This window comes from Mercenaria mercenaria, chromosome 7 (genome assembly GCF_021730395.1).
Source record: "Mercenaria mercenaria strain notata chromosome 7, MADL_Memer_1, whole genome shotgun sequence".
Classification (NCBI taxonomy): domain Eukaryota; kingdom Metazoa; phylum Mollusca; class Bivalvia; order Venerida; family Veneridae; genus Mercenaria; species Mercenaria mercenaria.
In genome coordinates this window covers 68617304-68635564 of record NC_069367.1, presented here as the reverse complement: position 1 = coordinate 68635564, position 18261 = coordinate 68617304, and the positions used below count along the sequence as shown (strand labels likewise).

Below are 18261 nucleotides of genomic sequence, written 5' to 3'. Positions count from 1 at the left end.
TTCAACCAGGCAAAATGACGCCAACATACATTTTTCCTAGTAAATTTCATTTTATTTATAACGTTATTAAAAAATATTGTGCATCACGGGATTTGAAGATATCTTATTACACATGCGATATGCATGTACCAATTAAATTATAGTCATTTCAATTTGCCTAAGAGTTAAGATGTTATGCATGGATGCTACAAAGAAATCAAATCAGAAATTTGATAAAATCATATATAACATGCTTGAATAGTAACCAATCAAGAATCCAGTAAATCAATAATTATATTCATTTTCTCTAAATTAAATAGTTTGCTCTGTGTCTGTACAATTGTGAAAATGTATCACTTATCTAAAATTCTTAGAACATACCAATATTTAATGTGATTGTATGTTGTATTATTTTATCAATGGACCGTATATAACAGGGAATTACAGCAGCCATTAGCAAGACGCAAAATCATCAGCCATTTTAAAGGAAAACAAGAATAAATTTATTAATGACTGATAATATCTTCATTTCGTTGGCAGATGAGTTAGCGTCCGACCATATACGTCTGTCACACCCACTACAACTAAATTATCAGTATAAATGAAAACTACAACACAGTTTAGTGGGAAAAGGCCGCGACTTTATTTAAAGATTTCTCATGGCGACTGGCAAGGTCAGATAATGTTTAAAATGCACATACTCTACAAACAGCTAAAGATGTATATTGAAAATAACCTAATTTCATTTGCCCCAGCGACACACAAAAGGTACAAACAAAATACATTAAATAAATATGATAAAAATTGAGTCAATCGAAAGAACAATTATCCCCAGCGATGGCTGTAAAAGGGGGAAAAACTAACCGTACACAGAAGTTATTAGAGTACAAAAGTATCTTTCTTCTAACAGAAAACAGTAATCAACAGTTTTACATTCTGATAATAGAAAAGCAAACATACGGCATCGAAGTGTATACGAGATGCCGTCATATCAATTGATATGCATGCCACAATCGAATCTGTATATTAAATAATACAGTTAAAGTCGCTACAAATTCGATTGTATATTTCTCAAACGGAATACGAGCCGCACACGAAAAACCCCCTCCCCGATTTTAACTAGGACAAGAGGAAACGTGTTTCCGTAGCCAGTGTATAACACATTGAAATGCTCAGACTATTCCTCGAAATACTGAAAAACGGAACGAATTCAAGCATGCTAAAATGTATATCAATACTCTATGATTGTCATTTTTCTGTAACAATTTCGTATAATTGCCATGCCTAACTTCACAAACCAGTGGGAGCAGAAGAACACGAAAGTACATGTAAGCGCATTTTATATACACTTTATATAAAAGTGTTCTGAATTAATTTGAAATAACGGTGGTTATCATAATTAAATGCACCGTATGAAGAAAAGATGCAGGGGACAGAGACGTACAGTTAATATTGGTACACTTTACTCATGTCACTGACCATTTATGCAACTAAGGTCCCGAAGATAGGTCTGCACTGTGAAACGAAGGCATGTACAGTCAAATGAAAAAATCACGTATCTTGGGGGCGAGCAAAACATGCGACCCTGATGTCTATAGCAGACCAGCCATTGAGCAAAGTAACTGAAAACTGATCACGTCGAGTCTACAGACTACCGAATCCTACTGCCTTCAACCTATGACGTCATCTAATAATCATTAAACAGGAATCAAAACTGCCATGCCCTTATATGCGGAACTCAAATTAGCTATAGACAAAATTTACTTGTACGAATTTTGCTATTTTAACTAAAACCTACTTGTTCAAAGGACAAAGGGATACAGTATACTTGTACTGCGCATACAGTTATTCCCAAACACAGACCTGCACTGACCAAACAGACGGATACGCTTCAAAGGTGTCCTCTTTGGTGGGACCCTGGTTGTTAGAGGTTTAGCATAGACATTTTTTTTATTTTACTTTTATTGCAACTCTCGCCCCCTGGGAACGGCCGATGAGAAGCACATTTTACCTTGAAGTATATAAGCGCAGGTCAGTTAAGGGAAGCCGGCAGAGACGACACTTCAACCGACATTTTTATAATCAAGGCTGCCTCTAACAGTTAAGGGGTTTTACTTTTATCTATTTTATTTACTTTATTTTACCCCTTAAACCAATATAAAGCATGTACTTGTGTCCCCACAACAAAAGATCATAGCTGCACAGATTATGAAGACCTGGCTGCAGGCATTTTATCTGCCAAACCAGGGATATAAACTAACTTTTTGTTTTCATTTAGGGGCCCAGACTGTTCAAACTAAAAGTTAAACATTGGGTATATGGGCATTTTATCCAACAATTTAGGGGCCCAGCCAAATATCTAGGGGCCAAGGGCTACTGGGTCCCTGATTATTTATATCCCTGCTTACGCACGCTTACACGCTTATAATCAGCCTATATATTTATCATTACATTTTTTAAGCTGCCGTAACAACTGGGTGGCAGTATATATAGTTCGTTTTAGCTAATAGCACATATGGACAAATAATTCCGCAACCAAACATTTATGCTAACATTTCAGTCATTACTCCAAAAGATACAATGAAAGGTACAACAGCTCAATGCTTTAGCCCACTGCGCCGCTGAGAAACTTATAAAGAACGAAAAACAACTCACAGCGCCCAATTAATAATTTGCCCTTATTTTTTATTGATTCAAAATGAGCACAAATAAAATTACCTTAATAATTAAAATTAGAAAACTTATCTTACGTAGGGCTTAGCCAGTGCTCAATGTGGGCCTTGAACCTGTGCTCCCTCACACTTCGATAGTTCTTTTATTTTTTTTATTTTTTGTAGTTTGATGTGCTATAACTGAGCTCGACGGGTGCTTGTACTTGTAAAATAAGAACTAGAGTTGTCACAGGAGTGACGAATTATACCCCCACAATGGCCTTGTCACAGAACTAAGCCAATGTCAAAGCTGCACTTGCTTGACCTTTGACCTACTGACCTCAAAATCAATAGAGGTCATCTGCTGGTCATGATCAACCTCCCTATGAAGTTTCATGATCCTCGGCCCAAGCGTTCTCAAGTTATTGTCCGGAAAAGGTTTAAATGACCTTTGACCTTTGGAACCCAAAATAATTTCGTGTCATCTGCTGGTCATAACCAACCTCCCTATTAAATTTCGTGATCTTAGTCCCAAGCGTTGTGAAGTTATTGTCCGAAAAACGTTTGAGTGTTCCGGATCGCTGTGACCTTGACCTGTGACCTGCTGGCCTCAATATCATTAGCGGTCATCTGATGGTCATAACCAACCTCGCTATCAATTTTCATGATCCAAGGCCCAAACGTTCTCAAGTTATCATCCGGAAACTGTTTAACTGTTTCGTGTTATTGTGACCTTGACCTTTGATCTTCTAATCTCAAAGTCAAACACGACCTGTATTTAATCATGTTACACCAGTGTACAAAAATTTAAGATCCTAGACCCAAGCGTTCTCAAGTTATCATCTGGAAACCGTTTAACTGTTCCGAGTCACTGTGACCTTGACCTTTGACCTACAGACCTCAAAGTCGAACTTGACCTGTATTTCCTGATGTAACACCTGTGTACCAAACATTATGATCCTAAGCGCAAGTGTTCTCAAGTTATCATCCGGAAACCATTTAATTGTTCCGGATCACTGTGACCTTGACATGTGACCAGCTGACCTCAAAATCATTAGGGTTCATCTGCTGGTCATAACCAACCTCGTTATTAAATTTCATGATCCTAGGCCCAAACGTTCTCAAGTTATCATCCGGAAACTGTTTAACTGTTTTGTGTTATTGTGACCTTGACCTTTGACCTACTAACCTCAAAGTCAAACACGACCTGTATTTAATCATGCTACACCAGTGTACAAAAATTTAAGATCCTAGACCCAAGCGTTCTCAAGTTATCATCTGGAAACCGTTTAACTGTTCCGAGTCACTGTGACCTTGACCTTTGACCTACAGATCCCAAAGTCGAATTTGACCTGTATTTCTGATGTTACACCTGTGTACCAAAATTATTCAAATCCAGGTTCTCAGTTCGGAATGTTTAACTGTTCAGTCACAGTGCCTTTGACCTTTGACTCATTCCATCGAATGACCTTATTTTCTAATTAACCTGTGTACAAACATTATTCAAATCGTCAAGCCTTCATGAGTTATCATCCAGAACCCAAAACCACCGACCGACCGACCCAGCCACTCCTATATACCCCCCCCCCCCCCCCCAAACTTCGTTTTGTGGGGGTATAATAAAATAAAAACGGGCTAAAGAATGGAAAATAATATTATTTGAATGTTTACACTTTCACAATAATGCTTAATGCGTTCACAATATAAACAATACTACTTGTGGCTCAAATTAAACATGCAAACAAAATTTTTAACAGCCCTGGCAGACCAGACATCATGTGTACGCTCAAGCTTATAGTACTTATGGTACATATCTCTGCCCTTATATAGAGCTATATGTGACGCTATTTGGACAATTGTTTAGCACTTTGCCTACAGTTCCCTCTTTGAGCTACGCCATTGACCTACTGTCTACAATATGACCGCATTTTCGATCATTCTTAAAATATTACTTAGATTCTTTCTATCACTGAATTGAATTTAATGAACTTAATTAAAGAATACGACTCACCCGGTTCACCATTCATTTGTGTCTAAGACGCTTCTATCAATGAAGATGCACTTTGACCGTAACCATTTCAAAAGCCACGATAGCTGCTTTGTCCACACACTTATTCCGAAGATCTTTATAGGCCTACCAATCATATTCCTTCAGGTTGTGGATAACTCCTCAGGACGGAATTAACTTGCATTTTCTGAGTCTTGTAGTAAACAACTTCTATATAAAATGAATACCACGCGATCATCGCTTATATGCAAGATAAATTCAGTGAAAGTCTATGTTTGTTTCTCCATTGCTGATGAGGATTGAAATGGCCATGCAAACGTAGCAAATCCAAAGTTCCCGCTTTTTTACATTACAAATTGCGTCCAAAATACAAAGGGACACAACTAGCGCACAACTAAATACTAAAATACTGTTCTCGTCGCGACCTCCTTACTGGAACAGGGGTCAATGAAAAATAAAACCCAGTAATCTTAAAGCAGGTCTTTGTAGAAATTATTTGCCCTTTAACTCGACCTCTAATTGCGGAAACAGTTTTGTGGATGCTGATGATTATAAGTGCAAAATATTTAATTATCGGACTTTTAGTCTAAATACATTCCTATTTGTGACAAGGAAAGCTCTGTTATCTTCACTTACTAGTAAGTCCAAAAATGCAGTACTTTCAGCGTTTTGAATAGGATGATCATATGATGCTGAGCTCGAAAAGTACACGTTTTTTTTCTTTTAGTAGATTTCATTTCTCTGTAGTAGCCACCATCCAACTGATGTACGTCTATGTGAGAACTATTTACTGAGGTGTTTGAACTAGTGGTTCAACAAACCTTGTCCTTTGCTACTTTTGAGTTACAACAACAGCACAGACATTGTTGTTGTTTAACCTAAACAGTGCTTTTAATTTGCTACCGTACAATTATGTTTTACAGGCTTAGTGTTTTCGACAGCTTCCAAAATAAACAAGTGTTTAAAAGCTTACTGTGTTTGACAGTTTTCATAACAGAAATGATTAATTCAGAATAACTGCTCGTAAACGGAAGCTTTCATTTCATAGTAACAGTTACAAGTAGTTGGTTATTTATACTTAAAAAGGAATTATTATTTTATGAATTGCAATTTCTCCCTGTAATACAATTGGTTAATGCCTGAGACAAAAAGGTTAAAGTATTCAATCACGAGTAAACAGGATTGATTTCAACATTAAGTTACGAAAGAACACATAATTTATGCAGACATTTTAATATTGATATTAAAATACGGCCCCAAATTTTGTGGTAAATAGTTTTCAGAATATAATAAATCATTGTTGCATGAATGTTTGTTTTGCTGTTATCCAATGTGATGTTTTGTTTCAAAATAGGGAAAAGCAGTAAATGTCCAAAGTAAATTAGATTGTTTGAGGTTTCAGTATTACACATGTTTCTTTGTTTAGAAATGATTGATAAAGACATGGTTTATAAGTCGTGCTGGACTTTGCGTATAATGAAGAAAATATTACCTTCTAAAACATAATCCGAACTTAAGACAGGACAGTATGTTTTGTTGCCATGGTTATTTGATGCTCGTACTGGTAAGTAGTTTCAAGTTTGTTGTCAAAATCTACACTGCATAACACTCTTAATACTTAGTAAATTAAAAATATATAAGAAATAATTATACTTATTCACCAGAAGACTTAAACATCTGATATAAATCACCAGAAAACTTAAACATCTGATGTCGTGTCCGAGTGTGGGTCGTGTCCGAGTTTTAATTATTTGGCCGCTAGTTATTCATTTCAAATTATAATCAGTTAATTAATGTATATATAAATTCACCATTTGCATAATCATTTATCATTGAAATAGGCATTGAATAATTCAGTTGAACTTTTTCTATAAATAACATTGTGTAAGTACTGAAAAGCCACAACAAGAGTTTATTTGTTAAAAGGTGTTTAAATATTAAGACATTTTAGTGCTGCATCTTTATAACAATATTACAGACAAAGATATTCTAAAAATAATAATGTCTGACGGCCCTTTTTATTTCAACTGCAGATTATACTCCAAAGCTGGACGGAGCTAGTTCATAATCATCGAGTTCACACCCGTACTGGTTTACAACATGGAATTATTTGTAATGTAAGCATACTCGTGTTTAACTCATATACAGTCTGTTTGCTTATTTCCTGCAGTACCGTGGAGGGCTTCTTCGTTATTGGCAATATCGGTCTCATTTATATAAATCATGTATGATTATTTCCGAAAGTACTGTTATAAATCTTTTTATAATATTTTCTATAACTACAGACATTCTCATTGGTCAAAACCGCTACCTGCATCTGGAATATAAGATCTAAAACATAATTGTGTGCGTCTCATTAGTAAGCCATTTGTAGTCACCATTCGTTCATTTAATAAATTATGATCATCATAATTATAATCATAATTAAACAATTTATCATCTTGAAAAATCAATATCGTTTGCTGGTTATAATACATTACAAGTAATCGTTTACATATCACAAGCATTCATTAGCAGCAGCAGCATCACCGTAATCATAATCATTGTAATGAACATTAGTCATTATTATTCATTATATGCTTATTATCATCATACATAATCTTCATTCATTATCATCATCTTCTTCATCTTCACTCATCATCAGCCAATATCATTATCAATCAATCATAAAAACATCATCACCTTGATATATATTATTATTAAATTTATATTTATGGTCCTTTCCATTGGTCTAGATGTAGTCACATGATCAGTGATAAAAAGTCGTATTGACTCGAAGGCGGAGCCAAAAAACACGCATTGACCTCCACCCATGACGTCATCACGGTTTGACGTCAAAACAATTCGACGTCGTACACAATTTACCTCGAAAAATGACCAAAGACTGCAGATATTTGTATTTAAAGTTTATACTTATGAGTTGGCTGGATTTAATAATAAAACAATTATTGCCTTTTGATGAGGTCGATATGTGGATTTATCGACCTGATAAAAGCGATATCAACCTCGGGCTGCGCCCTCGGTCGATATCGCTTTTATCAGGTCGGTAAATCCACATATCGACCTCACCAAAAGGCAATAATTGTATAATATTGTAATAGTAATGGTAATTATGATAGTCGTCATCATCATTATTTGTCTATTAATCATCTTTGATCATCATCATTCATCTTCTTTCATAAAATCATCATTATCACCATTTTCATCATTATCGCCATCATGAATATTACCATTATTCATTCAGAGTCATCATCAGTTATCATCAGTCGTGATCATAAGCATTCATAATCATAATTAATTAATTAATTAATTCATTCATTCATTCATATTCTAAAATAATTCTTGATTAGTGAGCTGATATTGACATTCAAAGTCAATATCACTTTTTTGCACGGTCAAACAGCCATTGCTTGTATATTATTCAAGAAATAATGTATCCTGAACAATGATTCTAGCACGTTATCAAGCTTTGAAGATATTTACCAAATTTTTACCTGTTTTATCTGGTTTTCTTCTCCACCGCACCGCTATAATGTTTGACACTATGACGTTATAACCGCACCGCTGTAATGTTTGACACTATGACGTTATAACTTTGATGTAAAAATAATGCATGTATTGCATAATAATTTCTTTGTTCAATTAGGAAACAAATCGGGTCATGTTAGAAAGTCGTTAAGCAAATTTTTCTGATGGTATTGTAAATTAGAGAATGAAATGATTGCGGATTGATTTATATTGAAAACAGGAAGAATTAACATACTTTACTTATTGCTAAGTGTAAGTTAGCAGGTGGTTTACCATATGATGTGTTTACAAAATTATACAACTCAGTAGTTTGGCCTGTTATAAGTTATGCTGCCTCCATTTGGGGGTTTAAGGAGTATTCATGTATTAATGCAGTTCAAAACAGGGCCATGAGATTCTTTTTAGGGGTGGGAAAGTATACACCAAAGGCTGCACTTATTGGAGAGATGGGATGGGAACCAGCTTATGTTAAACAAGTGTTATGTATAATTAAGTCTATGCAACGTGTGTCAAACACTAATGTAACTAGACTGAACAAACGTATAGCTTTGTGGGCTTATTAACTAGCTTCTGGGTCATGTAAGAATATATATTTTGTAATCACTGTATTAATGAGGAAGCTGAATATTGACCTCAGTGTTGACATTTCTTCCCCTATTTCTCCATCATTGTATAATACTGTTAAGACAGCATTATTAGAAAAATGTAAGGCAACATGATTGAGTCAAATACAAAGTGTTGTTGGTCCATCTCATAAAGGAAGAAATAAACTGAGAATGTATCGTTTGTATAAATCAGAACTCCAAGTTGAGCAGTACTGTAAATTTATTTTACCACTTAAACACAGGTCTGCATTAGCCAAGTTCAGGTGTGGTGTAGCACCATTGCGGGTGGAAACAGGGAGATTTGAGAGTTTAAGTTTTGAAAATAGATTGTGTCCGTTTTGTAAAGAAGTTGAAACTGAAGTACATGCTCTATTTCATTGCCACATTTACAATGATATAAGACAGGTCCTGTTTACTAAAGCAATATCAATAGAAGCATATTTTACCAACTTTTCTCATTTGGAAAAGATAATTTTTATTATGTCCAACCAGGAAATGATAAGGTGTACAGCCAAAACCTGTCATGATATTTTACAAAGAAGAATTTTATGTCTTTGTAAATAAGTAGTCATTTCTTAATACATTGATGTTTTTACTTAATTTTATGTAACCCTGAATACATTTTGCTAATCAAACCAACATTAATCTGATTAATGTTGGACCAGATTCCTTACACACATTTTCTAACGGTTGCATAGTAATGCCTGTTTTGCGTTTTCAGTATTTTAAGCTAAATTTTATGGCAGTTTTTATCTACAAAAGATTAGCGAAATGGATTCAAGTTTTAATAATGTAAAATATATCAAATATATATAGATTTAGATTACAATAGTAGATGTAAATATCACATAGGGGGTTGAATTAGAGGGTATATGTTTATCCTTTAATATAATAGTAATAACCCTTTTGTGATAGCATACAATATGGGTTTTTTATAAGTGCAATATAATGTGGAGTTTGTTTTATATGATATAATCTCTGATATAAATTATATCACGATATATAGTCTCAAGTAACTCAGTATTGAGTGGCAGCATTAAATATGTTTTAAGATATTATGTGTAATACAAATATGTACTGTGATTTTATTTATGTATGCTGATGAGACTTGAATAAAATAAAATAAATACTATATTAATTGGGCGTCATTTGCCGTTCCATTTATCACCTGCATCCTGTTAGCAACTGTCCAACTGTCATCAACAGATATAAGGGAAAAAACCTAATATAGTATTATGTAACGAAATAAACGAATGGAATTGCCATCTGGTAATTAATATAATACATATATAAGGACGTGAAAGAATAAATAAAACAGTTAACCGCAATATCGTGAATATTTTAACAGAAAACCATTAACAGTGGCGTCGACTTTGAATAAAACAAAACAATACACATAAGGAAATAAACGCAGAAAAATGTCACAAAAGTAAATATATATTTATACAGAGAAATATTAAAGGTCCATAATGCTTTAAATTTTCATCGTAAAAGCAGATGGAACAGCTTTCCAAATAGGTGTTATGCGTACTTACATGGTTAGAAAAGCACTACTACTTTTAATACATGAACTGTTATATTTAGAGCATTAAAGGGAGGTAATACAAACAATAGGTTTAATAAAACATTCTAGTATATTCAGCAATATTCAAACCTTTAACAAATGTAAAAGAAAGCTATTGGGGGCCTCCGTGGCCGAGTGGTTAAGGTCGTTGACTTCAAATCACTTGCCCCACACCGATGTGGGTTCGAGCCTCACTCTTTATATGAGAAGCCATCCAGTTGGCTTACGGAAGGTCGGTGGTTTTACCCAGGTGCCCGCTCGTGATGAAATAATGCACGGAGGGGCACCTGGGGTCTTCCTCCACCATCAGAGCTGGAAAGTCGCCATATGAGCTATAATTGTGTCGATGCAAGTTTAAACCAAACAATAAATAAAGAAAGAAAGAAAGAAAGAAAGAAAGAAATTATCAGAAATAGGATTTAACAAGAAATTAACGCATTTTATGTTCATAGCGGAAAATGCGGAGGCCACATTGTAAACAAAGGCATTATGAGACTTTAAAATGATGTATACCGATGCGGATATTATAAGTAGAAAAAGATAATGTCGTCAGCAATATACATGTAATAAGGCACACCCGTACGGCAAAGTAATTGGATTCGAAATATATATTATTATGTATTGTAAATGTCTTACTGTCTCTGAAAGTAAAATTTCATTTTTTTTTTGGAATACTTTTTCTTTGGTTTCAGAGGAGATGTCCAGGGTACATAGCATGCGTCCTCAGAGGCTCAGTACAGAGATGCAATCGTAAGTGAACCGATTTAGTATATAGTAACGACAACACTGATTTTAACGCTCATGTGTTCATTTAATTCAACCTGTACATTAATATTTCAAATCGCACTGACACTACATTGTCTTTAAATAATTAGCTTAAAACCACTTTAGTAGACTATGAGAAAACAGGGCCAGTACTCATTAGCGTTTATAGTCTGAAACATAGTCTTAGACTTAAGAATCATGGCAGATATTCAATTTGACATTTTTTTTATTTATAATCTTTTCATAATGATGTAATTTGTCTTATCTTAGCTGCATAATTTACATCCATATAACGTTTCAGTACTACTTGTATTAATTTAACAACTACAGAGCAAAACGCTTTTTAAAGTTTAAGTTTCATATCTAATAGTTCATGAATACGTGCCCTGATGACATGTTTGATGACGGCATTTATGACGTTAACAACGTAATATAAAAATGTATTTCACTCTGCTTAAAAGTATATATTTATTTTGATTTTAAAATGAATGTATGCACAAGAAATGCGCAATTATTAGTATTCAAGATCACATTACACATTAATGTTTTATTTTTCATTTGCCGGTCACTTAGTACAAGAAAGAAGCCTAATTCAACATTCAGACTGGATAGACGGACAGTTTATTTATCGAAGAGAAAGGTTATCGGATAGAGGATTTTCCGATAACACCCATGTAATAGTACCCCGTCAAAATAGCTTACCACGTATACAGCGTTTACAATCCGGTACATCAACATTAAACGAGCATCATCAGCAACATGCAGAAAGACAAAGACAACAGCGACTACGAAACAACAGCCGAATCGGAAATGGTAGTCACCTCTTTCTCAAATTATCAATAAAAAGCAGTTACAAACAAAACTTTATGAAAAGATGATTGAGCATTTACGAACCAATTTCAAAAAGTATTTCTCCTTTTTCTCTAGCAATATTTGAATTCATTGATTATTTTCTCAACATTTTTACATTGAAAGCTATTAAATTGATCAATCATGAAAGTGCTCTCATTAAATATATTTATTCGTTGAAATTAAATGCAAATAAGATTGTTACATTCGTATGCTATATTCTACCAGATTTATTTAGCGCCCTTTTTATAATAAACACGTTCAAAGGCGCTTCACAAGGGCAGCCAGTCAGGACGCCAAATTCATCCTCTACTAGTACGGACACAGAGTGATCTGACCAGAGAGACAGAGTGAGACAAAGCCCCAAAGAGAGAGAGAGAGAGAGAGAGAGAAGTCCTTTTAGATACAGGCCTGTCCGGCTAACTTAGCCCAGCTCTTTGCGAATAGACATCACGTGCCGTGTGTATAGCACCGATATACGCGAAGCCGTCTTTCCTGGGAAGAACCAGTACTAGCTATAATCCCTTTTACCTCTTTTCTTTGATATCCATGATGGTTTTTCAAATGGAATAGTGACTCTGTTTCAGCAATTAATCATGTGCTCCGAAATGAACTTGGAAGATCGCGGGACTTGCAATTGCTTCAGAATTCTACGAATCCTGAAATACAAAATTTTACATCTATTGGGTGGAGAAACTCAAGAGACAGGACCACAAGCAGCATTCAAATTGAACAAAAGGATAGTCGTACTAGTTTTACAGTAGTACAAACGACACCTTCAGTACTTCGTGCATCTGAAGGTAAGGTATAACTCAATAACTCTTACGTCTGAAGGTAAGGTAGAAATGAGTGGCTAGTACACGTCTAAATATAAGGCATAACTAGTCATAAATTAGCGCAGACGACACATTCAGCAACTCGTACACGTCTGAAGGATATGTAAAACTCAGTTACTGGTACACGTCTGAAGGTATGGTATATTTAGTACTAGTATTGAAGTAGTGCAAATGACAGCTTCATTAACTCGAACGTCTGAAGGTAAGGTATTATTCAATGACTTGTACACGCCTGAAGGTAAGCTATAGACTTGTCATATGCAGATGACAACTTCATTTATTCGTACTAGTCTGAATAGTCATAAAGTAGTGCAAACGACACATTCACTAACTCGTACACGTCGTCTGAAGGAAATGTAAAGCTCAGTAACCCGTACGTCTGATAGAAAGGTATAAATTAATAACTCGTATGTCTGATTGTAAGATATAACTAGTCAAATTTTGGCGCTGACGACACATTCATCAACTTGGACACGTCAGAAGGAAAGGTATAACAGGTCATAAATTAGCACAGATGACGCAGATGACGCCTTCAGCAACTCATGCACGTTTGAATGTAAGGTATACTAAAGTCTTAAAGTGGCGCAGATGACACCTTCAGTTACTAGTACGTCTGCAACGATTTCAGTTCTACATGTTAGATGGATTGTCAATTAGTTAATCAAACCGTAGTACTCGTCGCTTGAGCGAAATCGCATATCGCTTGAGCAGTTCAAAAGCTTGATGAATCATATAATTGCAGATTCATTTCCTCGTAATATATTTTCTACTCTGTTCAGTTTTGACATTCACATTAGAATATTCATTTTCTGCAGGCGGTGGTAACAGCTGTAACCCATGTGACGGCAATTCGGAATGTCCTGACGGCAATTATTGTTATTTCTCTTCATCGTGTGCCATTCGAATATGTCAACCTCTTTGATATTCATGATCGATGTAATGTGTATTTTGTGTCATATGAATTCCAAATAAATTATAGAATAAATGAAACAGGTGTTACTACGTATATGTATTCTCAATCTGTTACGTAGCGTTGATTTTGACGTGTCCGTAGCGTCTGCATAATAGGTGACATCTTCCTTTGAATACTAGTCAGTCGGACAGACTAATAGATGATAGATGATGATCTTAATTTTTTTGTCAGATCTTTTTTAAGTGTTTACAAATGAATACAATAATGCATATCTCTCTAGAACAAACTTAAGGGGAATTGTTTGAATGGAGTCTATGATCCCAAAGGAGCATCAAAAATATCAACTCTGAGTTCAATTACGGAGATACATTTTATGGCCGCAGCACTGAACTTAAAGACTGCGGTTGTAATAGTTAACAAATCAATCGGACAAACATTCGAAGTATAACACACGTCACGTATAAGATGAGTAGGAACGTCAATTCAAACATATCAGAGGATACAACAAACTTCTGAAGGTTCCGCTCTCACTATTTGAAAACAATATACATGTACCAATATTTAATTCTACATTCACTAACGTCTTTATTTTGTTTCTGACAAATGAATGATAAAAATGCGTCTATTAATATCCCATTGAGAAATACACATTTTGTAACTGAAATTGGCTTATTATCACAGCAAAATGGTGCATAAGTTAAACTCGAAGAGAAATGGTTGTTTTAGGGCGAGTTTATAGCTGTGGTCGTCATACGAAAATGCAGGAGTTGTATCTAAACTTCACTCCCATGTAACACCTTAAGACAAAATTTTGGCGTGTCATAAATTATAAACTAAACTGTTCAACAGAGCTAACTTATGCATTCCTTAATAGTGGTTATTTAAGACAGACCATAAGACTTGTCTTAAAAACCGTAATATAATACCTTATGCAGTAATGCCATTAATCTGTAATCTCTATAAGAAATTTAAAACAAATACTAATTTATTTTCAGTAAATTGTGAGGAAGACTTTCATTAAAACAGGCAAGTACTCCAGAAAAACACAGTGGTTGTACCGAAGAACAAATATAATCATGTTTTTTAGTGAATATGTCTAAACCGTACATGCAAGGGCTGCTCAAAAATAATGTAGACTTTGTCTCTAGTCTTTAGTTTATACTAATTTATTTTAGGTCGACTGTGAAATAAATTCTACAACGTATATGGATCTCTCTTGGCACCTCATTCCTGATGAAATTCATCGCCACGAGAGTATGAGCGAAGCGAAGCCAGTGTCCCTTTTAATGCTGAACGCCACGCAAGAGAACTACTGGTAGCATCTTGCACGTTTTTTTTTTTTTTGTATAATGCGGCTGGGATTCAAACCCATGACCTCCTGCACTCGAAGCGGAAACAGTATGGACACTTATGCCAAGAATCTAAGACAGGGTGCGCACCGTGAGTGGTTGGGCTTTTTTTCAAGGCGTCGTAGTTTGATGTTTGCATCGAATCACGGATTATTAGTCCCCTACTGGTTGAAAACCAGTTTCGGGGACTATAGGATTGCGCTTTTCCGTCATTCCGTCCATCCTAGCTCACATTTGCATACTTAGGTGGCAATTTCGTGTCCGGTCCATAACTCTGTCATCAATAAAGGGATTTTAATATTACTTGGCACAAATGTTTCCCATGATGAGAGGACGTGTCCTGCGCAAAACCCGGACCCCTAGCTCAAAGGTCAAGGTCACAATTGGAGGTCAAATGTCAACAGGGCTTTTTTCCTGTCCGGTCCATAACTCTCCCATCCTTAAAGGGATTTTAGTATTACTTGGCACAGATATTCCCCATGATGAGATGACGTGTCATGCGCAAATCCCTGACCCCTAGCTCAAAGGTCAAGGTCGCAATTGGAGGTCAAATGTCAACAGGGCTTTTTTCCTGTCCGGTCCATAACTCTCCCAACCATGAAGGGATTTTAATATTACTTGACACAAATATTCCCCATGATGAGACAACGTGTCATGCGCAAAACCTGGACCCCTAGCTTAAAGGTCAAGGTCACAATTGGAGGTAAAAGGTCAACAGGGCTTTTTTTCCTGTCCGGTCCATAACTCTCCCATCCTTGAAGGGATTTTAGTATTACTTGGCATAAATTTTCCCCATGATAAGATGGCGTGTCATGCGCAAATCCCGGACCCCTAGCTCAAAGGTCAAGGTCGCAATTGGAGGTCAAAGGTCAACAGGGCTTTTTTCCTGTCCGGTCCATAACTCTCCCAGCCATGAAGGGATTTTAATATTACTTGGCACAAGTGTTTCCCATGATGAGACGACGTGTCATGCGCAAAACCCGGACCCCTAGCTCAAAGGTCAAGGTCACAATTGGAGGTCAAAGGTCAACAGGGCTTCTTTTCCTGTCCGGTCCATAACTCTCCCATCCTTGAAAGGATTTTAGTATTACTTGGCACAAATGTTCCCCATGATAAAATGACGTGTCATGCGCAAATCCCGGACCCCTAGCTCAAAGGTCAAGGTTGCAATTGGGAGGTCAGAGGTCAACAGGTTTTTTTTCCTGTCCGGTCCATAACTCGCACATCCATGAAGGGACTTTAATATTACTTGGCACAAATGTACCTCATAATAAGACGATGTGTCATGCACAACTTTCAGACCCCTAACTCAAAGGTCAAGGTCACACGTAGCAGTTAAATGTTAACATAGCATGAACAGGGTATGTTTCCTGTCCCGTCCATAACTCTGCCATCCATGAAGGGATTTTAATATTACTTGGCACAAATGTTCCCCATGATGAGACAACGTGTCATGCGCAAAGGCTAGATCCTTAGCTCAAAGGTTAAGGTCATAATTGGAGATCAAAGGTCAATAAGGTTTTTTCCTGTCCGATCCGGAACTCTGTCAGCCATCAAGGGATTACAATATTACTTGGCATAAATGTTCCCCATGATGAGACGACGTGTCATGCGCAAAACCCAGTACCCTAGCTTAAAGGTCAAGGTCATATTTTGAGATCAAAGGTCAAGAGGATTTTTTTGGACTTATTTTATATAGATTTTTTTTGTTACTATAAATAACTTATTTGATAACTTTTTTATAATCAGCCAAAACAATTCAATATGAAAACAACCGTGGTTTTTTATATATGCACATTTTAATCCAAGTATGTTGTTATAACATATTGTGTATATAGTACAATATTGTTTATACATCATTGATAGAAGTTTATTATGTTATACTGCAGTAGAGAAAATTAGGTGCCTTCCAGTAGGGGACTTTGTATTGCATGGCAATACTTCATTCACTTATTTATTTTCTCCATCGACATTCGCTGTCTTTTAGCACTTCTTGGCCATTTGCGAAGAAAATCAAAACAAAGATGACCGAACATAATTTTGGCGTCTGCTTCATTAGTACTGAACACAATAGGTGGCTTTGGACAGCAAAAGTCTACGTTATTTTTAAACAGCCCCCGTATGTTCTAATGTTGGGTGCATGAAGACCGTAATAGTGCTTTTCTTGAATTTCTTCCTAATGTCCAATCAAAATGTGATCTTCTACTAGCACTATAGCCTTAGAAAGTTTCGAATATTGAATGCATTATGGTTATATCATTAAAGTGTAATTTGATGTAAAAAGGTAACATATATGCGATGCATTTAATAAAATATTACAGCAGGATTATGTTGCTTAACCTATCCAATGCGATTAAATTTAGAGATGAACGATTTGGGAATTATATATTTTCATTTTTTCTTCAAAACTGTGTTTCTCAAGTTTATGAAAATGCTGCCTAATTTACTGACAGTTTCAAATCTCTCTCTCTCTCTCTCTCTCTCTCTCTCTCTCTCTCTCTCCTTAAAGAGGTTGCGACGTCATACTTGTACGGGCACGCACACATATAGGATTTTATTCTTCATTTCATAAGCACATGTGGTGTTAAAATCCATAACTTCTAGTTTTCACACAATTTAGTCTTACACATTCAATAATTTCTAGTAAATCTAAAGTATTTTAAGATTGTACATCTAAGTGTAGCAAGCAAAATAAATTTTAACATTTTTTCCATGTTTCTTGTTTTTCTCGCGTACGAGTACACGTGCAGGTATGAAATCGCCACCTCTCTATTAAAACATATGCGGTCACCATATTTAGTTTTATTAAAAGTCACGGTTGGACATCATCAAAAGTTGACTTGTCTTACATTTTAACCATGTTAAAACAGGTTTTGTGAAACAGGTTTTTGCACAGCTTACTCAACAGTATATCATAAGTTCAAAGTAAAAAGGAGGTTTCTTGAATCGGGCCACTAGTTGTTTACACGATATAAATAAAACCTGGAAAGTAGATCCCTTGGAAGATATAAAAAACATATATCTGCTGCTGCATCAATCAAAAAGGGTTTAAAGCCTGGTTTGCTTTTAACCTCAAATTACTTTACCCGGAACTTGTTGTCTATTAATTTAGTATGTCAGATTTATGTTCAAAGATAAAACTTAAGGATGTAGGATCGATTTGTTTCTAACGTTAAGAATTATTTCATACTCTGTGGGCTTGAAGAACATTAGT

The 18261-nt window shown here is 35.6% G+C and overlaps 1 protein-coding gene across 1 annotated transcript; it reads left to right on the top strand.

Annotated features, from left to right (window-relative positions):
• Positions 1-5997: 5997 nt before the first annotated feature.
• Positions 5998-13782, top strand: LOC123553991 (uncharacterized). The gene is made up of 6 exons (XM_045343796.2): positions 5998-6202; positions 6672-6755; positions 11028-11085; positions 11674-11913; positions 12537-12749; positions 13601-13782. The coding sequence occupies exons 1-6, from the start codon at positions 6167-6169 to the stop codon at positions 13705-13707; spliced, it is 738 nt and encodes a 245-aa protein (XP_045199731.2). The 5' UTR covers positions 5998-6166; the 3' UTR covers positions 13708-13782.
• Positions 13783-18261: the final 4479 nt, after the last annotated feature.

Bases quoted from the DNA above. Each gene is read 5' to 3' on its own strand.
- LOC123553991 (XM_045343796.2), top strand. From the start codon at position 6,167: ATGTTTTGTTGCCATGGTTATTTGATGCTCGTACTG. The intron at 6,203-6,671 runs GTAAGTAGTTTC...TTTCAACTGCAG, and splicing joins GTTATTTGATGCTCGTACTG to ATTATACTCCAAAGCTGGAC. The intron at 6,756-11,027 runs GTAAGCATACTC...CTTTGGTTTCAG, and splicing joins AACATGGAATTATTTGTAAT to AGGAGATGTCCAGGGTACAT.